At 48.2% G+C, this 25,347-nt stretch overlaps 2 protein-coding genes across 4 annotated transcripts; both read right to left on the reverse strand.

Annotated features, from left to right (window-relative positions):
- Positions 1 to 6,355: 6,355 nt before the first annotated feature.
- On the reverse strand, positions 6,356 to 13,321 carry LOC310743003 (acrosin-like). Of its 3 annotated transcripts, XR_014538768.1 has the most exons (6): positions 13,183 to 13,321; positions 12,340 to 12,540; positions 9,928 to 10,202; positions 8,992 to 9,137; positions 8,532 to 8,659; positions 7,063 to 7,174 (listed from the first exon to the last, which is right to left on the reverse strand). XR_014538768.1 is itself a non-coding variant. In XM_083573033.1 (5 exons), the coding sequence occupies exons 1-5, from the start codon at positions 13,290 to 13,292 to the stop codon at positions 6,674 to 6,676; spliced, it is 1,233 nt and encodes a 410-aa protein (XP_083429159.1). In that variant the 5' UTR covers positions 13,293 to 13,321; the 3' UTR covers positions 6,356 to 6,673. The 3 variants fall into 3 exon arrangements, 2 of the variants coding, with proteins under 2 accessions (XP_083429159.1, XP_083429160.1); XM_083573033.1 differs by lacking the exon at positions 8,532 to 8,659 and having other exon boundaries at positions 6,356 to 7,174; XM_083573034.1 differs by lacking the exons at positions 8,532 to 8,659; positions 13,183 to 13,321 and adding an exon at positions 13,043 to 13,142 and having other exon boundaries at positions 6,356 to 7,174.
- A 3,048-nt stretch (positions 13,322 to 16,369) lies between these two features.
- On the reverse strand, positions 16,370 to 21,587 carry LOC310742999 (acrosin-like). The gene is made up of 5 exons (XM_083573021.1): positions 21,433 to 21,587; positions 20,080 to 20,283; positions 19,124 to 19,383; positions 17,389 to 17,537; positions 16,370 to 17,120 (listed from the first exon to the last, which is right to left on the reverse strand). Exons 1-5 carry the CDS (start codon positions 21,540 to 21,542, stop codon positions 16,578 to 16,580), a joined length of 1,266 nt encoding a protein of 421 aa, XP_083429147.1. The 5' UTR covers positions 21,543 to 21,587; the 3' UTR covers positions 16,370 to 16,577.
- Positions 21,588 to 25,347: the final 3,760 nt, after the last annotated feature.

A 25,347-nucleotide genomic window follows, 5' to 3' on the forward strand; every position in this document is an offset into this window, starting at 1 on the left:
ACGCAGCACAGAAAAATGAGAATTCCTCCCTTTTTTCAAGGGAAGCAGGAAATATTTGCTGGCTGCCTTTGTAATGACTTGAGATAACAATTTGGGACAACATATAGTGCAGCTATACTATATATACTATACTATATATACTATACTATATAGGTGGGACGTGGGTGGCACTGTGGGTAAAACCTCAGTGCCTAGGACTTGCCGATCGCATGGTCGGCGGTTCGAATCCCCGCGGCGGGGTGCGCTCCCGTCGTTCGGTCCCAGCGCCTGCCAACCTAGCAGTTCGAAAGCACCCCATGGTGCAAGTAGATAAATAGGGACCACTTACCAGTGGGAAGGTAAACGGCATTTCCGTGTGCTGTGCTGGTTCGCCAGATGCAGCTTCGTCACGCTGGCCATGTGATCCGAAGGGTCTGCGGACAGCGCTGGCTCCCAGCCTCTAGTGAGATGAGCGCTCAACCCTAGAGTCTGTCAAGACTGGCCCGTACGGGCAGGGGTACCTTTACCTTTTTATAGTGCAGCTGTTTGCAGAAGTTTTTCATTATGAGAGAGAGAGAAGGCTGAATGGATGTCTGGCAGCTCCCCCTCTAGGGCCCGGAGGGGGGATTGTGTGGTCTCTGAGAGGCTGAATGATTGCCAAATGACTTATATCTGTGGAATACAGTTCATTTACAATACAATATTGCAAACAGTATGCTCAACAATTTACAGTAAGAACCTAACAATGTGGAAGTTACTATGTTATTAAATCTCAAATGAAAAGTTTGGACAACAGCCCGGATTGGAATGGTTTAACAACTTGGGAGTTGCTGCGTCATTAAACTTCAGATGAGAGACTTGGACAACAGCCCAGATTGGAAGATTGGAATGGAGTCAGGGAAAGCTGCACTGGCAAATAGACAGTTGAAAAAATATATATACACAAATAAAGCTGTGATCGACGGACAAAAGGATATATGATTTTTACATGACTGAGAATCGCAGAGCCAGGAATGGAGAACTTTAAAGCTTTAAGACTGGGATGTGGAAAATATGAAAACAATGAGAGGAGGCAGGACTGAAGATTTGGAGATATGCTTCAGAGGTCCAGACTATGGGGAGCCCGGAAAAATTAATAATCAAAATTTGGATTACAATTTGGTCTTTTTTATTTTAGTTTTTAGTTTTTAATTGGATTATGATATGGACATGTTGATTGGCTGTTTTTATTGGAAAATCAATAAAAATGATTTTTAAAAAAACTGAAATCATATAAAGAAATCAAACAGTATTGTTACTAACTGGTTACAATACCACCAACAATGATCAATTTCACTCAGATAAGAAAATTGGATTTCAAAAAGAAGAGTCAAAATTCAATGGCACTTGGGAAACATCTTTGTCCATGGGCTAGTCCAGAGATGTGCAGCCTGATACTTAGGCAAGCCTGATAACCTTGCTAATGTCGCCCTGGGGTGTTCTCTCGAGGAGGGGCAATGTGTACGTGATCTCAGGCTTGAGGGTTATGGCGGACAGTTCAAGCCTCTCTGCCTACGTGACTTCCTGTCCCTCGGGTAATGGTAGTGGGTGAAGGGGTGAAAGTGCTTTCTACATGGAGGAAAACAGCATTGGAATTAAAGGAATTGGCTAAGAAATGGATTTCATATGAATTTCCAAAGCTCAGTCCTTTTTTCCAAGCTGCTAAATAAAAGCTACGGTGGTTTGATAGCAGCAAATATACATTGTAACAACCTTTGAATGATTGAAACCAATTAATAACCTTTTAATACATTGAACCCATTGTTAGCTCAGCAGGGGGCTTAATGAAGTGTGGAAGGCCGACCAGTTTTGCAGAGCTGAGCTGGACAATTTTGCAAAGGCATGGTAAAAGAAGCTCCCTGCTGGTTGAGCTTCTTGCCACTAGGAGCTGCTGTTCGATACCCACCATTGGCTAGCTGTCAAAATTGAGCTCTCCTGATTGGGCGGCAGCCGGTAGTATGCAGATACAAACTTCATTCATACATTCAGCATCCGTATTGTATAGTGGTTTAAAGGGACGGGGAGGAGAAGCTGCGTACAGACTCCTATTTCCTGCATGCGCACACAAGGGCACACGCTGTGTTTACTCTGCTACAAGTCTGGCAAGCTGAGTGGCAGCAGAAGTGCACTGGATTCATTCTTTATCTCACAGGTTATGGGGGCTAGCCTTCCAGGTTATGGAGGTTTTCAGTCATGCCTGTGCTGTGTCTGTGTGTGAAGAGCTGCAGAGAAGTCCAGCTAGAGATCCTGCCATGCTGTGTGCTTAAGGCAAGGCAGTGAAACTCGCTGGTGAAGAAGGACCTCACTGGAGATCGCCTCTTCAAGGACTGGCTGGCAGGAGCATGAGTAGGCTAAGCCCCGGGGGAGAAGATGGCAGAGGCTCAGGAGACCTTCAATGTCCCATTTGAGAGGCTCAATGGGCACAACTGGGAGGATTGGTCCTGAAGAGTCAGGGCCTTGCTTACAGGCAAGAGGCTCTGGAACTGTACGCAGAATGCCCCAGTCCCTGCACCAGCTGGTGCAGCTGCAGCTGCAAGAGTAACAGCCACTGCTGCGTTGAGGAGAGACCAGAGAATGATGGGTCAACTGGTGCTCAGTTTGGACTCTTCCCAATTGCCCCACGTTGATGGGCTAGGGACTTCACAGGCAATCTGGCAGGCTCTGGAGAGAGTGCACCTACGCACTACAGCAGGGGCCAAGATTCATGTGACAAGGAGTCTTTTAAGATGAAACTACGTCCTGGAGAACCTGTTAGAGACCACATTACGCGTATGCTGGCTGCGTTCAGTAAACTGCCGCAGCTCAATGTGGCCTTCCCTGAAGAATTAAAAGTTTACATTCTTCTGAGCTCATTGGATAAAAGCTATGAGAATTTGTGTTTGACCTTTGAGACCATGCCATGGGGCAGCTGACACTAGAGTTTATCTCGGGAAGGTTGTGTGATGAGGAACAATGCTGGCAGGAAGATGGAGGGCAAGCAGGCCCAGGCTGTCCTGCATCCAGGTGTAGGGGGTGCAGGGAGAAGTGAAGAAACAGTGAAAGCTTTTTCGTCTCATTGTTTTCGTTGTGGCTCTGATTCCCATCTGGTTATACAGTGTCCAGTGGAGCCACAGGAAGCCTTCAAGGCCGTTTCCCAGGGCAACCAGATTAGAGGTGCTGCCAAGCATGGGAAGGCTCAGAGAGGCCCCAAGAGAACTGAAAGAGACACGTTGTCACACCACCACCTGGCCGCTTCACCTGGCAACGGTGAAAAGCTGCGATCTAGGCCAAGTGCTGATCTTTTGTGGGTATGAGCCAGGGACCGGGGGGGGTTGCCTATCCCAAAGGTAATCAGTCTAGGATTCTAGTTAGCAGGAGTGCTGAGTTCTGTGAGCAAAGTGGGTGGACACGTATCCATGGGAATCCTGACATCCTCTCAGAGAGTCTGCTTGACTTTGCTGAGGAGGAAGAGGCTGAAATTGATCCTGCTGCTGAGGATCAGGTCCCGGACCAAGGGCAGAGACAGGAAAGGGCATCTCCTAAAGCTGTTAAGCTAGAGCAAAGGAGTGCACCTTCAGCGCCCACAGGTCCAGTTGATAAGTCCAGAAGATGCAGTAAGTCAGAGGGGGAGTCCTCTGAGGGCAAGGACACTCTAGCTGGCCCTAGTGGGTCAGAGGGGGTACCTGAAGTAGTGCTCAGGTGGTTAGCTCTCACTACAAAGGGAAAACCACCCGAAAGGTTTGAGGTCACTAGCGTGTGGGTTGGTCTGGCTCAATGTGAACCAGAGAGCTTTGAGGAAGTTCAGAAATTGCCTGAAGCAGAAGCCAGGAAATGGCAAGAGGCAATGAAGAAAGAGCTGAGCTCAATGGAGTCTCTAGGCATGTTCTCCATCACGACGCTGCCAGCAGGCAAGCACGCCATGAGCAGTCGTTGGGTTTACCATCTTAAACCCACAGCAACTGGAGAACCACAGTACAAGGCTAGACTGGTAGCCAGAGGGTTCACACAGCGGAAGGGGCTGCATTAAACTGAAGTGTATGGTCCTACTTCCAGAAGTGAAACTCTGCACATGCTCTTAGCTTAGGTCATCAGGTGCATCACTTTGATGTCGATGTTGCCTATTTGAACTCAGACCTGAAGGAGGATCTGTACATGCTCCCTCCTCCAGGGTTTGAGGGCAATAGGCCAGATGAAGTATGGAAGCTCCACAAGTCCATTTATGGTCTGAAACAATCGGCCAGGAACTGGAACTTGAGTCTGAACGAAGCCTTGCAGAGCATGGTTTTCAAGAGGAGTCTTGTTGATAGCTGCCTGTACCTAAAGGGGTCAGGAGAGTCACAGGAGCTAGTTTCGGTGTTTGTGGGTGATATAATCTACGTGGCCAGGACCGAGAAGCAGGTTCAAGGTTTTGCCAAAGAGCTTGGAAAACGTTTCCAACTCAAAAACCTAGGTCCAGTGAAAATTTATCTAGGTGTCCAGTTTGATACAACCCAGGATGGAAGCTTCTTGCTCAGTCAGAAAGGCAAGACTAAACAGTTGCTTGAGAAGTTCAGAATGTCTGAATGTGCAGGGGTCAGAACACCCATGGAGATGAGGTACGTGAAAGACAGTCAGCTTGGGGAATGTGCTGAGTTCAAAAATGCTGAGATCTTTCAGTCAGCTCTGGGTAGTCTGTTGTATCTCTCCCAGCGGAGCAGAGCAGACATAGCATTTGCTACCAATCTGCTCAGCAGGAAGGCTACAAAGCCAAGTGTGAGTGCCTGGAATGGTATCAAGAGGGTGCTGCGTTACCTGCAGGATACCAAAGATTTCTGTCTCAAACTGTCAACTGAGGGTGAAGTACAGCTCAGCTGCTGGACTGACAGCAATTGGGCGAATCTGAAAGACAGGAAGTCCATGCCTGGGATGGTAAAAAAGTTTGGGCAATCTCTAGTTGGGTGGAAGTCCCGAAAGCAAAGTCTCATTGCTCTTGCCTCTACAGAAGCTGAGTTCAGTGCATTGTCAGAGCTTTGTAGGGAACTAAAGTTTTACACTTGTTTGGTCCAAGAAATCTGTGGGGGTTGTTGTTTGCCGATCACTGTTTGGGAAGACAATCAACCCTGTCTGAAGTTGGCAGAGTCTGGACAGTTCAAGTCCAGAACCAAACATTTGGACATACGTTTCCAAAATGTGTGTCAGAGTGTCCAGACAGGCTCGGTGAAACTGAAGTACTGCCCAAGCCAGCAGAATATGGCAGATGGGTTTACTAAACATTTGAGCTTCCAGAGACACAGTGAGTTCCGTGCAGGGTTGCTACTGGAGTAAGTGGTATGCTTACGTGCCCCCAGCGGTGCAGGATGAGAGGGGGTGTGAGGAGATCCAGAGCTTACAGGGTTAAACAGCTCAGAGTCTGCATCCTGCCCACTGGGGTGTGTTTGTCTCCAATCGGGGATCTGTTCTTTGTTCTGTGTTCAGTCTACTTTCGGTTTTGACTGAGACGAAGGGAGACATGATGCCGTGTCCGGAGATTCTGATTTATTGCTGCTGTACATAAAGCTTCTTAGATTAGAGGAGAAGCTGCATACAGACTCTTTTTTCCTGCATGCTCGCACACAAGAGCACACGCTGTGTTTACTCTGCTACAAGTCTGGCAAACTGAGTGGCAGCAGAAGCGCACTGGACTCATTTCTTATCTCACAGACCCTACCTGCCTATTGCTCTAGGATCCAAGCTCAGAACATAACAATACCTTTATTTATTGCATTTCTATCCCACTCCTGTCCCCCATGTTGCTCATGATGGCAGACATGATTCTCCCTTTCCACCCTTAACCCACACAACAGCCTTTTGAAGTAGGCTTAAGCTGAGGGCCAGTGACTGGCTCAAGGGCATTCAGGCCTCCTCCTGACTTCCTTTGGTGGTGCATTTTGGTCAGGGCTTTAAAGCTCCATGTCCAAGCAGGGGCTTTTGTCCTGGCTCTCTCCCCCCCCGGGAAAACCCTCATTTTACTGCTGAGTTGGTGGAAACAATTGCCTCCAATTCAGTGGTAAAATGCAGATTTTGCCTGGGAAAGAGCTGGGAGAGAAACAAAACTGTTTGGACCTGGAGCTTTCAAGCATGCACCTGTGGCTGGAAAACGAGGTTTAGCTGCAACTCCAGGGAGCACCATGACTTCAGGAATCCCTTTCACCTGGTGCAGGTAGACCTGCCTTAGCCAATAGAGCATTGCAGCACCCTGGGAACAGCCTGGATCTGCAGCTGAAATATCAGAAGTAGATCACAGCAAGTGACACAAATAATTCACCTTACAGCCTCCCAAGCATGATTCAGGAGAGCTGTTGCTTTGGGTTGCAAAAAGCAGCACACCAACACTCACCTGTTTATCCATTCATTCGTGGTTTTATTCATTTTGAGAACTTTGATATTTTGATTTTGTTAAAAAGTGTCACCAACAAGCTGTTTACAGCATTAAGTCCCCATTTGGATGCAACTTCATATTCAAGCCAGGACCAGCAAAGGACGGGTTGTGGGCTCTGAGATCTGGCAGGGGCAGACCACCCACCATGCCCACCCCTGGCATTGCCACCCAAGCCTGGCAGTCCTTATCAGTCCTCGACTGCTACTCTTCCAGCGGCTGAGCTAGGGACCATTTCCATTGTAAGAAACTTGGCTCCTGGGTGGCTCCCGCGCCTGGAACTCAATCCATGGTGGGGGGTGTGTGAATCATGACCCACGGCCTGTAAATCTGCGCGTGCAAAGCTGGGGCCCTTGTCCTCAGACGCCACCTTACCCGCTGCCTATACCGTGTACGGCGGGAGTTGGGTCTGTTCGTATACCAGAGCGTGGGACGATGCTGAGGGCGGGTCTTGGGGGGTGGCCAAGGCCTGTTCGTGTACCAGGCTGCTGGAGGGGGCCTGGGATATAGCAAATTCCCATTTTGTCCTGGTTGGGGCTGTGGCCTTGGAGGTGGGTGCGGCCGTGGCGTAGTCTGGGGCTCTGCCATTAGCGGTGTGTGGCTGGGTAGGGAAAAGTCCTCCTTGGTCGTCTTCCTGATCCAGTCGAGGTAGAACTGTGTGGAGGTGTAGACCCCCGGCCTCTTTTCCTGGCCGCAGAAGGACGGTCCCCAGCTGGTGATTCCAACCAACCAGTAGCGTTCGGACCTCTGCTCCCGGCACATGAGGGGGCCACCGCTGTCGCCCTGCAAGCGGGAGAGAAAAGGCTCCTGTGAGGAGGAGCGTGCTGACAGCCAGATGGTTCAGAAGTGTAGCTTTGTAAGAGGAAAGGTTTGTGAAGATGTCATATGAAAACTCCGGCTGTGGTGTTGGACCTGTAACAGCACTTTCGCTTGTGCAAATAATCTGTTGCTGTTGGCAGGATGAAGCAATGTGTAAGGACTGGCGCTTTGGAAGGTGTTGGGAGCTGCAAAATCAAAGAGCTGGAAGCATCACAGAGTTGCATCCTGCACCCTGGACCATCCATTGAGCTGATGGTTGACCTAGGTGAACTTCCAAGGAAGCTCATCTAATCTAAGGGAAGGCTGTAGCTCAGAAACAGAGCCACTGCTCTGAATATTGAGGGTCATAGAATCGCAGAGATGGAAGGGTCCCTGAGAATCATTTAGTCCAGGGGTCAGCAACCTTTTTCATGATCAAGGTGTCTCCCCTGCCAGGTAAGTATCAGCAACCTTTTCCAGCCATGGGCTGGTCCACCGTCCCTCAGACCATGTGGTGGGCCAGACTATATTAAAATAAAAATGAACGAATTCCTATGCCCCACAAATAACCCAGAGGTGCATTTTAAATAAAAGCACACATTCTACTCATGTAAAAACATGCTGATTGCCGGACCGTCCGTGGGCTGAATTGAGAAGGCGATTGGGCCGCATCCAGCCCTCGGGCCTTAGGTTGCCTACCCCTGCTCTAGTCCAACTCTTTGGAGCTGTCCCATATGGGGATTGAATCAGCAACCCTGGATTTCTCAGCACCACGCTCGAGCCAACCAGGACAAAGTAGGGCTTTTTGTATCTGCTGAAAACTGAACTGAGGTCAGCTGTTTGGAGTGCAGCTATGCTCATCACTAGAACACCACCGTCAGTCTCTTGAGGCATCTCCAGAAATCTGGCCACTGTTGGTGACACCCTTCCACTGTGGGATTTTCTCTTTTGGCAAATATCTTGTTGGGATCTCCACTCGGCCAAACTGATAAAGCTCATTTTCCTCCCGACGAATAATTATCGACCTGAGCCTTTGATGAGGCCTCAGGCACATTTCCATCCAGTAGAGATTCCAGCAGCATGCAGAAGTGATGAGATTTATGGCTACATGCTGTGCTTTATTACTAAGCTACGCAGAGAGCAAAGAAAAATACATCCTCTCTCTGTGAGAGCAGAGAGCAACTCAAACAAAGGAACAGGAAGCCACTAACGTCACATCCCGTCTCCCGTGAGACGTCCAACAGCCTGGACTGTCTCTGGAATGTAAACAGAGTCCTGTGACTCTAAGCAGCTGCACAGTGGCAAACAGAAACTAACATATCTAACGTAAAATTGAGCTGACCTTTTTGGTGGTTTGGGCAGTAAAGGACTCATATCCACCAGTGAGGCAGTGGCCCCTCCTTGGGTTGTGACGCCTTCTGAGTCCAGATGCTAAGGGTGGCGACCTCTTGAGCAGAGCTTGGAGGGATGCTGAGGGCAAAGGGGATCATTTTCATCTGCCCTGTGTCTGTTAAGGAAGACCCCTGAACTCCAAGCATTTAAGTTTATGTGAATGCCTTATGCCAAGTTTTCCACTGGTGAATCTCGCCCTGCATTTTCTGCTCTGGCCAGTTGCAGCATTCCAAGGATTTGTCCTTGGAGTGGCCTTTTCCTTCTCTCACAGCTACTGCCTGTGATGCTGGAGGCTGAATTACAGGGAAGTTTTGCATGTTCAGAGCAAGTGCTCTGCTGTTCCAGGAGCACCGGAAGGTTTCGCTCCCAAGCCAAACCCGTAGCCTTGATTTTGTCAGAGCTTCACCCACCTTGCATGTAGCTACGCCTCCTTCCAAGCGTCCAGCACAGATGTTCTCCTCGAGGATCAGCTTGGACCACCAGACCGGGCTGCTGCAAGTCGCCGTGGGGATGATGTCAACAGAACCTTCCAGCATGATATCGGGCTTTTCCCCCGCTGAGAGCAGAAAGGGAAAGTGGGGGAAGGGGGAGTCTCAGTTCAGATTTCACTCTCCACACAACTTGCACCCCCAGGACTAATGGAGAGAGACATGAAGGCAGGTGCAGCAATATCACCCCCCCAAAACCTGGTTGATGGACTGGGGTGAGATCAGAAACAAGGGTACGTCAGGCTGCAGTGTAGGGTGAGCTCCTGGTTTCTAGGGGCCCTTAGAGACCCCAAAATTCTCCGTTTCCTCTCCTCCTGAAGCCACATCTCTCCCTCCCTATCTCTCCATCTGTCCTAGTATTGCATACACTGAGCGACTGCAGCGTTAGACAGGAGTTTCCACCAGCCCTACCCAATCTTCTGCGTGCTAAGCCATCATTACTAAGCTGAGTTTTGGGGGCAAGCATCTATGTCTGGAGAAGGCGATCTGCCCAGAAGCCGTGAAGTGGAATGGCTCTCAAAACCAACCATCTCCATCCCTTTCTGCCATGTGAAACATGCACACACCTGCCTCACCCCTAAGACTCAGGGCTTCTGATGTACACAGCCCAACCGTAACTATCAACTTAGTATCCTAGAGTGGGAAGGGACCCTAAGGGTCATCCAGCCCAACCCCTTGCAACGCAGGAATCGAAATTCTAGACTGCGATTGCGGCCACTATAATTTACACCCTGACTACCATTGCTATTATGTTTCTTTGGCGAAACTGATCGGCAGGGAAGGTGTGGTCTGCAAATTTACTTTAGGCACACATCCAGGCCACTCCTTCTGGGGGCCTGGTTTCCCTGCAGATCTCACTTTTCGGGTCCATGGTTCCAAAACCGCTGACATAGCAGTGCTTGAGCAAGGAAACCGCCACACTTTCGTCTGGCAAGCAGGCTGGCTGAATATAGTCCGTGCAGTTGACTGGCTCGTTCAGCTCCACCAAGGAAATGTCGTTGTGTATTTTGTTGCCAGAATCACGCCTGTAGAGCTTGTGGTTCACCAGCCTCTTGATCGAGCGCCTCTGGGCATCGGGGCCGGGGCTGGAGATGCGGTTGGCACCAATGGACAGTCTTATCCATGGTATGTCCCTGGAACAAAGAATACGCACAGGGTGGGGACTGTGCTCCTGAAAAAAATGAAGGTCAGCCGAAGTTGGCTGGATGTTGGAGTACAGGGAGCACAGCTGGGTCTGAGGAGAGAGGGGAGCAGGCAGGCCTCACCGCCCTTTGCCTCATTCCCCTCCCCCAATTTGGTTCTGAGCTGCATATCTCCCTTCTTGCATGATGCCACCAGGTGGATCTGGAAAACCAAACGCAAACAACTTACTCATTGGTGGTCCCTGATCAAACTGGGGCGATGTTATGAGTGGAGCGATGAAGAGTTGGTTTGATCCATGACTTTGCTGAAGGGGTGGAGTGAAATCTTTGGAAATTACATTTGGGGTGTTGGTTTTGGTTCCTATCATGTTTCTAATCTTCTCCACGTCATTTTTTTAAAAAGTCCTCGTAAAAATTCATCATTGTTTTACTGTAAATTTCTCTTAATGTACACATTTTTGCAGAGCAATTTGCCCCTAAACCAATTGCTTATGTACACTCTTTTCATGAAATATTGCATTTTACAGGACGCTTTACCCCAACGCATGCATTCTTACACACATTGCTATTCATTAATTCTGTTTAAAACCTCTAGTAAATATGCCAATTACTCTTCTTTTTTTAAGTGTAATAAATTTGACTTTTCATCTACCTCTGCTGTTTTCGTTAAACTCTGGAGTGGCAAATTCTGGAGCAAAAGTTTCTCAAAAGAATTCCAGAAAGGCCTGTCCAGTTTGCAGATTTGTGGGCCTGAAACTGAAAACTTCAGTAACACTTCATAGTTGAAAGAACCTATAGGATGAGTCTCAGAAACATGAATCAAAGAGTAGGGGGCCAGCTTAGTCCCAGTGTCCTTTCAAGTTTTGCAGGAGAACCGCTGGACCAGGCATGTCCAACTTCAAGTCAGTTGTGATCTACTATCCACTATCAAATACTGGCAGTGATTTACCACCCTCCGAAGTCATTTAAGTTTATGAAATAAATAAATAAATGGATCTCTATTTCACAAATGCAGTAGTTATGTTTGGATATCATAATGACAGACCCAAATAGTTACCGGATGGACAAGTAACTAAACAAGTGAGAAAAGTCAAACTACAGTATGTTTCTCTCTATAAGATGCACCTTTTCCCCTTCAAAAATTAATGGGAAATGTGTGTGCGTCTTATGGAGCGAATGCAGGCTCCTTGGCTTCAGCGATAGCAACGTGAAGCCTCCGAAGTGCAGAGGGAGTGCTCCTGCCACGCTCCGGAGGCTTCACGTTGCTTTCGCTGAAGCCGCCTGAAGTCTCCGGAGCGCAGTGGAAACTCCTGCTGCACTCCGAAGGCTTCGGGTTGCCTTCACTGAAGCCTGGAGAGCGAGAGGGGTCGGTGCACAGCAATCCCTCTTGCTCTCCAGGCTTTGCTTTGCTGGAGAGGTGCAGCAAAGTTTTCCCTCTCTGCGCAGCGCTCCTTCAATGAAGCAGGAGGAGAAATGGAAGGGGCTCTGTTTCTCCTGCCGCTTCGCTGAAGGGGCGTTGAGCAGAGGGGGGGGGGATCTTTTCCCCCTGTTCTCCCCCTCTAAAACAAGGTGCGTCCTATGGTCCGGTACGTCCTATAGAGTGAAAAATAAAGAAATGTTTTTACATTACTTTACATGGATTAGAGGAGATAGTAGAAGCACACAGGGCTTTTCTCTCTCCCCGCTCCCAAAGCAGCCCTCTCTCCCCCACCCCCAAAGCGCAGAGCAGGTGGTGGGGAAGGAAGGCAAGCTGACTTTGGAGGAAGAAGGCTCGGCTGGAGAAGGAGGAGCTCAGGCTTGCATGAGAATGGTGGCAGCAGCAACAGCTGCTGCTTTGTTCGAGGCTGCGGAGAAAGGATTTTCTTTCTCAGCCCACGATCGACCAAGATCAGTCCCGCAATTGATGAGTCAATTGCAATTGACCTGTTGGACATACCTGCAGGGCTTTTCCTGGGCTTCCAATTCCATTGTCCTAAGAGGATGACTCTGAGTTTTGACGCCCTGCGATGCTGACAGCAGCCACCCGTCTGAAGGCAGAAGGTGAGACTCTGCTCCCATGAGATGCCCCCACCCTGGGTGCCAGGTTTGCAGACCCCGTGACAACACTTCTTGGGAACCCTTTGCTTACTTTGGTTTCTGAAAGCAGTGGGCTGCACTGAGGACCCATCGAGGGCTGATCAGGGAGCCTCCACAAAAACTGACATATCCTTTCCGTGTAATGACTTGGAAGCTGACCATCCAGGGCCACGTTCCAGGGAGAACGTTGCTGCCGCCCACAATCCGGAGGAGGGTATGGGTGCCCGCCATGGGACGCCTTCCGCAGACTCCGCTGAAAAGCAAGACACAGATTGCATTCTAAAGAGGATCAGAGACATTGCATATATATCACCTCCCCCCAGTTTGCCCCCAATACTGGTCAGTCCCCTCCTCTTGGCCATCTTGGGAAGAGAGGGATGAAATTGGATATGCCCAGCTGCACCTCTGGATGCCTCCCAAATGCCCATCGCTCCCAGGCTTTTAAGGCAGAGGAGAGAACTTTCTCCAGGCCAGGGGCCACATTGTCTTTTGAGGGCCACATCTCAATGGTGGGTGGGGCCAGAGGCAAAAATGGACTGTTCAGCAAATCCAAATTAGTAAGCTATTTTCTACCTCTCTCTCCCACCCTCCCTCTGTCCTCTTTCTAGAAAAGAAATATTTCCTTTTGTTTGTCCCCCTGACTGGTCCCCCATTCCGCTTCCTTGGGTGACCCAGATGGATTCTAGTATTCTGAGAGAGGGAGAAAGATGCCCTCTGAGAACAGACTCTGTCTTTACATGCTAGTTTTGACCCACCACAATGAAGGGGAGTGAGAGCAACCATGGGTCAGCCATGGGTCAGCCATGGTCCTCTTCAAGACCACATCCAGAAGGAGTTGGTGGGTGGGATTCCCCCTCCTGCCTCCTCACCATGTCTGGCCTCTCCCCCCACTTACTCGCAGGTGCTTTCCTCGGCATGGGTGGGGAGGAAAGTAGCGAGTGCCAGAACAGGGAGGAGCCACCACCCCATCCTTCTGCCAGCTCCGGGTGCTGCTTCTTCTTCCATGTTTCCCTGGAATCCATGACATCACAAAATGGAAAATCTGTTAGATCAGCAGGTGGAGAGTCTGACATCATCACAAGTTCTCTTCTCTTCTCTTCTCTTCTCTACTCTTCTCTTCTCTTCTCTTGAACAACCCTTCTGATTGAGAAAAATGTTTATGTGCCCAGAAGCATGGAAAGAGTAAGGCTTGCACCCGACTTTGTGCCCCATGGAGAGGGCATTCTGTCATGCTGATCCCTGCAGGCGCTGGCCAACTGCAACATCCATTCTTTGCAGCACAGGGTGCCCTTCCTTGTGCCTATGAGAGTGCCAGAGTGCCGCTACTTCTTGAAAATACTGATGTATTGGATTTGGAAGGGTTCAATAATGTATTTGGTTGGCATGCATATTTGTGGTATGATAAGGTCAAAGCACATAAAGCGTTTAAAAACCATATTGTCAGGAAAGCACTGTTTAATGTCTGGATAAGATACAAGGATTTGCTTGAAAATAAAACCCCAAGGTGGTTGTCACCAATGGAAGCAAAGGCTCTGAAAAAGCTCAATATGGAGGCCAAATGGCCAAAATATTGGGAGATATTGGAACAAGAAGGAGGCAGATTAAAGCTGCAGAGTTTTGAAAAACTAAAAAACAAAGTACGGGATTGGCTTCATTATTATCAAATAATGGAGGTTTATAATTTGGATAAGAAAATTGGGTTTCAGGTGGAGAAATCAAAATTGGAAACAGAATTGTTAGATCCTAAAACTAAGAATTTGTCAAGAATGTATAACTTGCTGTTGAAATGGAACACTCAGGATGAAACGGTGAAATCAGCTATGATTAAATGGGCACAAGATGTTGGACATAATATTATGATAGCTGACTGGGAACAGTTATGGACCACAGGTATGAAGTTCACGGCATGTAATGCCTTAAGAGAGAATATAATGAAAATGATTTACAGGTGGTACATAACATCAGTCAAGCTTGCAAAAATCTATCATTTGCCCGATAACAAATGTTGGAAATGTAAAGAGACCGAAGGTACATTCTTTCACCTTTGGTGGACATGCCCAAGGATTAAGACTTTCTGGGAGATGATCTATAATGAAATGAAAAAGGTATTTAAATATACCTTTCTGAAGAAACCAGAGGCCTTTCTCCTGGGCATGGTCGGCCAATTGGTGCCAAAGAAGGATAGAACTTTTTTTATGTATGCAACAACAGCAGCAAGAATACTCATCGCAAAGTATTGGAAGACACAAGATCTACCCACCCGGGAAGAATGGCAGATGAAAGTGATGGACTATATGGAACTGGCGGAGATGACTGGCAGAATCCGAGACCAAGGTGAAGAGTTGGTGGAAGAAGATTGGAAAAAATTTAAAGTTTATCTACAGAAACATTGTAAAATCCAGGAATGTTAGAAGGATGTTGGAATGAAGTAATGTAGTTTTAGCAGAAATGATATAAAAGTTAGGTAAAAATTGATTTTTTAACTGCTGAAAGACGAGAGTGTAAAATTATAACATTAAGATAAACTAGTAGGATAAAAACCAAGCTGGAAAGGATTTGCTGAAATATTTAATTGAAGTAGAATACAAAAAAGGGAGGTGTGAGGAGGTCAGGGAAATAAGTAAATGAAAGACAAGACATGGAAAGATGGAAATGTTTTTAATTGTTTTTATTTTTCTGTATTTTGTATTCTCTGTTTCTTTCTTTTTTTCTTTTTTTATCTTTCTTTTTTCACATTTTTGTAACTTTTTTGAAACTTTAATAAACATTATTAAAAAAAAAAAGGGAGAGTGCCAGAGTGCCAAGGCAAGGCACCCATTATAGTCCTAGAAAGAGAAGCACTGGCACTGTGCTCTAAAGCCTATGTTCTAGAGACAGGTTGTGTGTGCAAAGGGCTCCTTTCTGTTCCGTGTGCCCCTTTTGCCCTTCATTACCCATGCACACTCAAATTGTGTACAACAGCGGACCCTCTTGGACCCCCGTTTTCCAAGGACAGTCCTGGATTTACAGGATCTGACCCAGGTTTTGATTTGATCCCGGAATGTCCCACTTTTCCTTAGGATGTCCCTTTTTTCATCAGAGAAAGGTAAGGAGTTATGGGACACACACACCCCGGGCCAAAGAGATAAGTAACTATACAATTTTAGAAGACATAGATGTGATTTGTCTGTTGAAAATAGCATCCAGGCGCAATTTCCGAAAATTGGGACATCCTGGGATCCAAACAGAAGCTGGAAGGGCTTTTGTAATTCTGGGACGTCCTGCTCAAGGTGTGATGGTTGAGTGGTATGCGCTGTGAGAACAGGATGCTGGCCCAGATGGGCCATGGGCTGGATCCAGCAGCCTCTTCTTAGGTTCTTATGTCTGTTCACCAGTAAACACTGAGGTCAAAGGGGTTACACCAACACCTGCTTCATCTACCCAGTGCAACAGGTCAAGGGGGTGGGGTGGGGGGAAAGACCCATTGCTTATCTTTGTTGCTGAAAGCTGGTCCTGAATCCTATAAGCCAGTGGGCAGGTGTGGGATCCCTCGACCAGGGATACGTGAGCCTTCTGTGGGCCTCATCCAGCTGCTAAAACAAGTCTGCATTTGGCTCTACTGGCAAACCACAGCTAGACACAGAAGGGGGACTAATCAATAATCAATTTCCATATTAATAAATTTCCAGAAAACTTGGTTGCCATCTGTCACGGATGCTTTAGCTGAGATCCCTGCACTGCAGGAGGTTGGACTAGATGACCCCTGGGGGTCCCTTCCAACTCTACCGCTCTATGATTCTGTTGCCCAGTGCCAACGTGACTTAGGCCCATTGATTTCAGCAGCTTTCCTCTGAGCAGGACTAGCACTGGGGGGAACAGCAGCCCTTCTTACATTTGTGCTGTATGGGAACCTTGGTTTCCAGGAAGAGACATGCAGAGGTGGTTTTCTTAGATCATAGAGTGGGAGATTTAAATGTAACACCCCCTAAGTGGGTACAGACGCCAAGGGTTTGCAAAAAAAGTTGAAAGAGAAACCTTGCTGCAATTGCATCACATCTTTTAAACCACTCAAAGAAAGGGGACACAAAGAACAAACGGCAAAGAATGGTCCTGGATTGGGTCTTTTTTCAACAAATCTGGGTCCGGCGACAGCACAAAACCTATTGGGTCCAGCGATGGCACAAAACCCATTGGTGCCCACTGCCCAAAGTCCAAAAAGTCTCATCAATTTGCCTTCATTCACATATCTTCATAGGTACATTATACATATCAATGGCGTCCTGGCTGCTTTGACTTTATGCCATGCTCCCCTCATGGCGGCAGCTGCCCGGGCAGCAGAACTGGTGGCTGAGCTTGAGGCCTGGGGTTAATGTACCCCTGATCCCAGCTGTAAAAATCCCCATAGCCTGGAGGTGCTGCCCCCTGGTTTGGCTTGGCACTAGGCCTGGCCTGGCCTGGGGGCCTTCCCTTCTTGGGGTGCCACCTTGTGTGTCTCAGCCGCCCAGATGGTGGTGTAGGACCCTGCTGGGTGGGACTGGTGCAGGGAGCTGTGAGCCGTCTTGCGGGCCTGGGCCAAGGCCTGCCAGTGGCCACGGGCGAAGCCCTACGGTTCTGCTTTCTGCTGGGTGTGGTTGCATCTGATGCCTGGCTCTGTGCCAGGAGTGGTTGGCGGCTGGGCGCAGAGAGCCTCTCCCGGGTGGTCCTTTCAATCCAGTGGAGGTAGTGCTGCGTGGAGATGTAGATGCCCGGCCGCTTCACCTGGCCGCAGATGGGCACCCCCAAGCTGGCAACGCCAATCACCCAGTAGCGCTCAGACCTTGCTTCCCGGCACATGAGCGGGGCACCAATGTCAGTCTGTGTGTGGGGAGAACAAAGGATGGATGGAGGTGGTCAGCAGGTGGGCAGATGGACATTCTGGGGAAAGGAAGCTCTAAGGAGCAGCTGGCCACTTTTGGAGAAGGACAGTGCCACCCAAACCCAGCTGCTGGTTCCTCAGCGTAGCTCAATAGAGAGCTGTGGGTCTGTAGAAGCTGGACTAGGAATATGGGAAAATGCTGGGTCAGATCCAGTTCTCCCTTCTCCTCTCCAGCAGTAGCCCTGGAAGGCTTTGGCCCTTGCCTACCTCACAGGGGCTGTTGCCTCCTTCTTCCTCGTATCCAGCACACACGATCTCATCGGCCACCTTCCGCTTCCACCAGCTCTTGCTGCCGCAGGTTTGTAGGGAAAGGAGTTTCACCTTTGATTCTTGCAGGATGCCAGATATTTTATGCTCTGTGAGTGGAAGGCAGGAAGAAGCGTTCAGTTGCATCCAGGAATTAAATGAGAGATATTTACGGAGAATGTTGATTTATGACCCTTCGATCAATGCCACGTAGCAAAGGCAGCTGTCAAGATGACTGCCCTCCAAGCCCTCAGAGATAGCCTGAGGATTATGCAACAATATTTATTTTGCTGTCTCTCACTCTCAGGCTAACCTACCTAACAGGGCTGGTCCTGATGATGAAAAGGGGTGGAGACCTATGTTTGCCACCTTGAGCTCCTTGTAGAAAACTTGGGATATAAACCTAAGCAGTAAATAAATTCAGGTAGGTAGCCATGTTGGTCTGACGCAGCTGAAATAAATATATATTTTTTTGTCCTTAGAGACCAACTAAGATTGTTCTGAGTACTATATAAGGTCTTCCTCCCAGAGCTTGAGAAAGAGAACTGTCATTGTCTGGGAGGAAGACGTTTCATTGCCTACAGACAGCCACCCAATCTTAAACAACTCCTCACCCACAATAATACAGCAACCAGACTTAACATGGACACTGGTACCAGAGCCTGCAATAAACCCAAATGCCAACTTTGCTGCCACAGACATCCAGAAAACACCATCACTGGACCCAACAACATCAAATATACCATCTTAGGCTTGTTTAATTGCTCATCTTCTAACATTGTGTTCTAACATCAAGTGCTAGCAGTGCCCTTCAGCTCTCTATCTTGGACAAACAGGCCATACCCTACGCCAAATGATAAATGGACATAAATCTGACATCAGGAATCACAAGACAGAGAAGCCAGTAGGAGAACACTTCAATCTCCCAGGACATTCAATACAGGATCTCAAAGCAGCTGTCTTATTACAAAAGAATTTCAGAAATAGACTTGAAAGAGAAGTTGCTGAATTACAACTTATTACTAAACTGAAAACTATGGAGAGACCTGGTCTGAATAGATATAGTGGATTCTTATTTCATTATACATGCTAAAGCTATTTTTGGTCATCTGCATATTTACGGGACCGCCTCTCCTGGTCTGCCCCGCAGAGGACCTTAAGGTCCATGAATAACCATAGTTTAGAGGTCCCGGGCCCTAAGGAAGTCAGACTATCTTCCACCAGGGCCAGGGCCTTCTCATTGCAAGCAAGGAGGGAAGAGAAGGTAGCAGAAGCTCCCCCCATGAGCAGCAGTGTTTTCCCCAAATACGTGAAGGGACATATGGTCTTGTTATACGGTGTTTTCCTGTCATGGGCTGGGTGGAGGATGGTAAGACTTTGGGATTTGGAGACAGCTCCTGAAAGAAGGAAATGGGCATTCCAATCCTAGAATCCTAGAATTGGAAGGGTCCCGGGTCATCTAGTCCAACCCCCTGCAATGCGGGGATAGAAGGCCACCCAACCTCGGCAAGGAAGGAGAGTCCACCACCTTCTGTGACCAGACATTTGTTCACAACCGTTCTTGCGATTCTTGTGTGTTTGTTACACTTGGCATTGAAGGCATGGGACATATTTGCACTCTGATCTCCCAGGGTGGGGTCAGTCCTCACAGGGGGCTGCTTTCGTGGGGAGATCCTGGGGCTCTCACTTTCCTCACCCATGTCGCCCCAGCCACTGATATAGCAATGAGTGAGCATCGAAAGTACCACGCTGTCGTCAGGCAAACAGGCCGGCTGGACGTAGTCACTGCAGCGGACCGGCTCCATCAGCTCCACCACAGAGAGGCCGTAGAGAAGCGACTCGTCGTCCTCATAGAGTTTGTAGTCCACCACCCTCTTTATCCAGCGCTGCTGGGCATTGGGACCAGGCTGTGAGAGCTTGGTGATGCCAACCACCACCTTAAAGACTTTTCTCAATCTGGAAGGGAAGAATAGGTTCATTGCTGGTGGGACAATGTTCTTGGACCGCAGAAAGGTTACCCAAAGAGGTCTGGATGCTCCCGTGAAAGGCCTAGAGCCCCAACCCTGACACAGCTCAGCTGATGGAGGAATAAGACGGAGAGGCAAGTCAGCGCCAAGGAGTTTGGTCCAGCTGTCTGGCCAGGGACCCTTTTTCACGTCTTTTGTGACCCAGGTGGGAAGGGGCATCGGATTAAGGGGCTAGAAAGGAGAAAGGGAGGGGTTTGTAAAAGGGTAGAAGGAACCAGCTCATTGTCTGGCAAGGTCATCTCCTGGGTCACTCTAAGGGCTGCATAAATGCCATACATTTAAAGTACATGACGGCTCTGCTCTGCCTCAATGGTTCAAGGCTGCAATGCTTCTGAAATCCATTTGCTGGAAGCTGCAGAAGGAGAGAGGACTCTTCATGGTCAGACTGCACTTTCAGCAGCCCTAAAGACAAGATTCTTGCTTTCAGAATGTCAAAACTGAGACAGATCCCCCAAGGACTGATCTAGCAGTGGCTTTCACCCATCACAGCTAAAGAGACCTTCACGCTCCATATTGGGCAAAGACAGAAGATGGGACTCTGCTTCCATGAGATGCCCCCAAGCTGCCTGCTTTGTAGACCCTGCCATGTTCTCCTACCCGAGGAGCAGCTGCTCCTTTGGCTTACATCTTGATCTTCAAGCAGTGGGCTGCACTGAGGACCCAACGAGAGCTGATGAGTGAACCTCCGCAGAAATGGACCCAGTGCCCAGCTTGGTTTGGGTACTGGAAGCTGACTTGCCAGGGCCATGTTCCTGGCAGGACGTCAGTGCCACTCATGGCCTTCCTCAAGTACTGACTGACCGCCAGCGGACGTCTTCCACAGGCTCCCCTGGAAAGGAACATTTTCATTAGTTTTCAGCCGCACATGTGTTGCTGCCGCTGTAGAACCGAAAGGAGTTTGGAGGCTCCATCCCTCAAGGAATTTACTTCCTTTCTTATGCTTTTCACACTATGTGCTACCTGCTTGTTTTGATGCCCAATAGATAGTTGCTGAGGGTCCTGTGTGTTGTATTCTTTTAAAATGCAATGCCAACAAACTGTGGTGCGTAGCGCCACATGGAAGGCAGAGCAAGCTTATTTTCTGTTGCTCCAAAGGGAAGACCTGAACCAATGGATTCAAACTGCAAGAAAGGAGATTCTGACTATACACTAGGGAGAGTTTTCTTGAGAGCTGCTCAAGAGTAGAAGTGATAAGCTCAGAAGGTGATGGACTCTCCTTCCTTTGTAAACAGAGGTCGGATAGCCTCTGCCCGGAATTCTTTAGCTGTGATTCCTACATTGCAAGGGCTTGGATTAGATCAGTGGCATAGCATGGGTTTCCATCACCCGGGGCCACACAGAGGGGGTGGGGTGGGCAGGAAACAGACAGAGTGCACATGTGCATATAACTGTAAGGCATCCGTGTCACCCAGGAGATCACAGCTGGAGAGATAAGAAGAGTCATTCTGGAGAGATCTCTTCCTGCTTCACATGGAGAAGTCATTTTCAGCTGAGCCCAGTGACAAAAGCACACAGCTGTACTGAAGCATCACCGAGTGTTGAAATGTTGTGCCCTTAACAAATTTTGCATCCAGGGCAGCTGCCCCTGTGCCTGCCCCCCCATGCTACACCATTTGGGGTCCTTTCTAACTCCACAGTTTTATGATTGTATAATATACCTGTTTAGTCTAGAATAAACCTGTGGGAGATTTCACTTTGCCTAGTGACCTGGGCAACTCACAGTTGATCTAAATGCCAGGGATCTGAAAACGTTTCTGTCAAAGGCAAAAGATTCCAGGTGCTTGTGCTCTCTCCAAGAATAGGGTTTGACTTTCCTAAGTAGATGTCAGGACACTGAGCAGACCGCGGGGGATATAGATTGGGGAGGAAGAGGTCACTCGGGTTCAGTTGTACCTCCATTGCCACAGAGGCCACATCCAGAGGGAATGCCTCTATCGACTCCTACCTCCTTGCTACATTGGTCCATTTTGGCACTTACTTGCAGGTAGGGTCTCCAGCATGGGTGGGCCAGAAATCAGCGAGGGCCAGAATGAGGAGAAGCCACCAGCTCATCCTTCTGCCAGCTTCGGGCGCTGCTTCCTCCACCATGTTTTCCTGGAATCCATGATGTCACAAACCAGGTGTGCCCAGGTTCTGACATCACACAACTGGCTTTGGCAAAGGTGCAAGAACGGAAGAAGCCAGTTTGAAACTCAGCACTTGGTGAGCAGGAAGAGAAAGTGAAGGAAGCAGCAATGGACAGCTGGAATCAAAGAATTGTCAAGCCAGAAGAGACCCCAAGGACCATCTAGGCCAACCCCTTGCAATACAGGGTTAGGGAAGAGAGAGGATGATTTGTGGCATCAGGGAAACCTGAGCAGAAAGCCGAGAACTACCTGGAAGTCATGAGGAGGACTTCATCTAGAATCATAGAATCATAGAATCATAGAATCATAGAATCATAGAGTTGGAAGAGACCACAAGGGCCATCGAGTCCAACCCCCTGCCAAGCAGGAAACACCATCAGAGCACTCCTGACATATGGTTGTCAAGCCTCTGCTTAAAGACCTCCAAAGAAGGAGACTCCACCACACTCCTTGGCAGCAAATTCCACTGTCGAACAGCTCTTACTGTCAGGAAGTTCTTCCTAATGTTTAGGTGGAATCTTCTTTCTTGTAGTTTGGATCCATTGCTCCGTGTCCGCTTCTCTGGAGCAGCAGAAAACAACCTTTCTCCCTCCTCTATGTGACATCCTTTTATATATTTGAACATGGCTATCATATCACCCCTTAACCTCCTCTTCTCCAGGCTAAACATGCCCAGCTCCCTTAGCCGTTCCTCATAAGGCATCGTTTCCAGGCCTTTGACCATTTTGGTTGCCCTCCTCTGGACACGTTCCAGTTTCTCAGTGTCCTTCTTGAACTGTGGTGCCCAGAACTGGACACAGTACTCCAGGTGAGGTCTGACCAGAGCAGAATACAGTGGCACTATTACTTCCCTTGATCTAGATGCTGTACTCCTAAGTTGTGTGTATTTGTGCATGGAGGCAATTTGTGTATGGAGGCAGGGAGCATGGCTTAGCAGCATTTATTTTACTAAAACATTTTTACACCACCCTCCCTTAGAAATCCCAAGGTCGTTAACAAAATATCGCAATGGCGTCAATACAACAATCCCAGATTGTTCAAAATATCCATAGCAGAAGGCAGCTGTCTACAGAGCCTGCAAACTCAATGGAGAGGAGGAAGTGGAGAGAGGAAGTTAGGATGGGTTTGGACATTAGTTTAGGGGTCAGTGGGTGGAGAACCTTCTTTGTCCGGAGTGACCACATTCCCTTCCAAATAATCTTGCCCATGTTGGGCGGGGCCAGGGCAAAAGTTGGTGGAGCAACAATTCTAAAGCTTGCCTTGGATTCTACAAACCAGCCCCATCTACCGGTCAAGTGAGGGGCATTATCAGAGTCCAAGGATACCTTCCATCCAGGTGAAAGCACCAAGGTTGTTGGGAAGCAGGGCTGACGTGGGGCATGGTCTATGGAGACCGGGTGTGGCTGGGAGCAAGTGAGGGCCAGTGAGTAAGGCTTGGAGCACCCCATTTGGCCCTCTGCCTGAGGTTTCCCACTCCTGCTTTAGTCTGTCTGACAAGGTTTAGGGACACCCCCCTCCAAACCCTAGGAATGAACAAAGTCTAAGATTTTGATTAACTGGGATATGGATTAAAGTACAAGCTGCAGGGCTGTGCCAGACAGGGAATTTCTGGGCTGGCTTTGTTAGTTTGCATTTTGTAGAGCGGAAAGTATTGATCCGATGTGTAGAGATCTTTGCTATACTACTTAATTCAAGAAGGTTCTGGAAGCTTCTCTGTGTGAAAGAAACAAGCAGAAGGTTCTTGATGTTTGGGTTATTCCTTCAGAGAAGCTGAGTACAGCTGATTTAAACTGGTCCTGTTATCTCTTTCAGTCAAGGTTATGCTGACTATGATAATAAGGCCAGAAGGAGCCTGGGTTTCACTTTCTCTTTCCCTTATGTGATGTTCTGTACATAACATACTTAGTGTTAAGGGTTTAGACTTATTTTTGTTAGGATCGTCCTACTTGTGTGTTGGACCCTGGCAGAAACACATGCCCGACTGGCATGTTCTCTCCCTCCTGGTCAGTCAGTCGGGAGCTTCAAAAGCTTTCTTCAGCCCGAATGTCACAGCGACTGATAGCAAGAGGTATCGGCATGCTTAGGATCCTGCAGAGTGTTAGCAGTGCACATAACAGACTCAGTAGCACAGCATTTTGGCTAAGCTACTTTATTTACTGTGCATATAATACACTCGGAGCGTTCTGACTCAGCTCCTTCCTCTTTCTCATCAGGCAGCAAACAAAAAGAACAAAGGACAATGGCCCCACACGGAACACAGAAGCAAAAACATCCTGTCTCCGTCACTTCCCACTATATGGAATGAAGACACACACCATCATGTGATAGAAAACAATTCCATGACTGCAAGCACAGAGCAAGAATCCTAACAATTCTAAGATATTATAAGTTTATTTCAAGTCTGCTGCAACTGGATTTCTTATGGACAGGGCCAATCCTGATTGTATTGGATTTGTGACCATTATGCTCATTTGCCTTCAGTAGCAGTAAAGCTCTGCTGGATGAAATACAATTGCCTCTGGTCTATTTTATTTTATTTTATTTTTAAAATACTGCAGTGTGTTAAAGTTGTTACTCTGCTAACTATACATTGGAATCTGCTCTGGATCCCTAAAGGTAAAGGTAAAGGGACCCCTGACTATTAGGTCCAGTCATGACCGACTCTGGGGTTGCGGCGCTCATCTCACTTTACTGGCTGAGGGAGCCGGCGTACAGCTTCCGGGTCATGTGGCCAGCAGGACTAAGCCGCTTCTGGCGAACCAGAGCAGCGCACGGAAACGCCGTTTACCTTCCCGCCAGAGTGGTACCTATTTATCTCCTTGCACTTTGACGTGCTTTCAAACTGCTAGGTGGGCAGGAGCGGGGACCGAGCAACGGGAGCTCACCCCGTCACGGGGATTCGAACCACTGACCTTCTGATCGGCAAGTCCTAGGCTCTGTGGTTTAACCCACAGCACTACCCGCATCCCTGCTCTGGATGAATACTAAGTAGAATTTCAATGGCAGTTTCTGAGCATCATTTCTAACCTCCTCAACATACAAAGGTCTCTCAGATACTGTATATACAGTGATCTTGAGATGGAGAATGCAATCAAAGAGGAGATGTTGTAGACTGGTTGCATATTTCTTCTAAACACGGCAAAGAGCTAACATTTATAGATACGCTAAATGACTGTCTTAGAACAGTTTGTAATGGAATTGACCAGAAGAACATATACTCTGGGCTTTATCTCAAGTGACAGCCAGGATCTGGTTAGAGATGAAAGTGTTGCTGAACTAATTGGGAAGAGTGACCACAGTGCTGTCAAATTCAATTTATATATGTACTGGACAATTGCAAAGTAAGTTCATTGTAGTCACCTTTGACTTCAAAGAAAGGGACTTCCCAAAAATGAGGGAGCTGGTAGACCACTTAGGGGTTATTCAAAATCACAATAAGGGGATCTCAACTATAATGTATATTGCACTTCAGGAAAAAATGCAACCTGGGCCAAGAGGATGCCAGCACGGCTAAAGAGCATAGTACAGGAACCAGGGAACCAGGCACAGGGCCTTCTCGGTGGTGGCACCCTCCCTATGGAACACCCTACCTTCAGATGTCAAGGAGATAAAGAACTATACAACTTTGAGAACACATCTAAAGGCAGCCCTGTATTGGGAAGCTTTTAATGTTTGCTGCTTTGTTATGTTATATATATTCTGTAAGTTGCCCAGAGTGGCTTGGGACACCCAGCCAGATGGGTGGGGTATAAATAATAAAATTATTA

Source organism: Podarcis filfolensis (genome assembly GCF_964270895.1).
Source record: "Podarcis filfolensis genome assembly, chromosome: 10".
Classification (NCBI taxonomy): Eukaryota; Metazoa; Chordata; class Lepidosauria; order Squamata; family Lacertidae; genus Podarcis; species Podarcis filfolensis.

Coding starts and splice junctions, on each gene's coding strand:
- LOC310743003 (XM_083573033.1), bottom strand. CDS start 13,292: ATGGAAGAAGAAGCAGCACCCGGAGCTGGCAGAAGGATGGGGTGGTGG. Junction 10,203..12,339: donor CACTGCTTTCAGAAACCAAA/GTAAGCAAAGGG, acceptor TCTTTGTTCCAG/GGACATACCATGGATAAGAC. Junction 9,138..9,927: donor TGGAACCATGGACCCGAAAA/GTGAGATCTGCA, acceptor TTCTGCTCTCAG/CGGGGGAAAAGCCCGATATC.
- LOC310742999 (XM_083573021.1), bottom strand. CDS start 21,542: ATGGTGGAGGAAGCAGCGCCCGAAGCTGGCAGAAGGATGAGCTGGTGG. Junction 20,284..21,432: donor GCTGGAGACCCTACCTGCAA/GTAAGTGCCAAA, acceptor GTTCCTTTCCAG/GGGAGCCTGTGGAAGACGTC. Junction 17,121..17,388: donor GAGGCAACAGCCCCTGTGAG/GTAGGCAAGGGC, acceptor CCCCACACACAG/ACTGACATTGGTGCCCCGCT.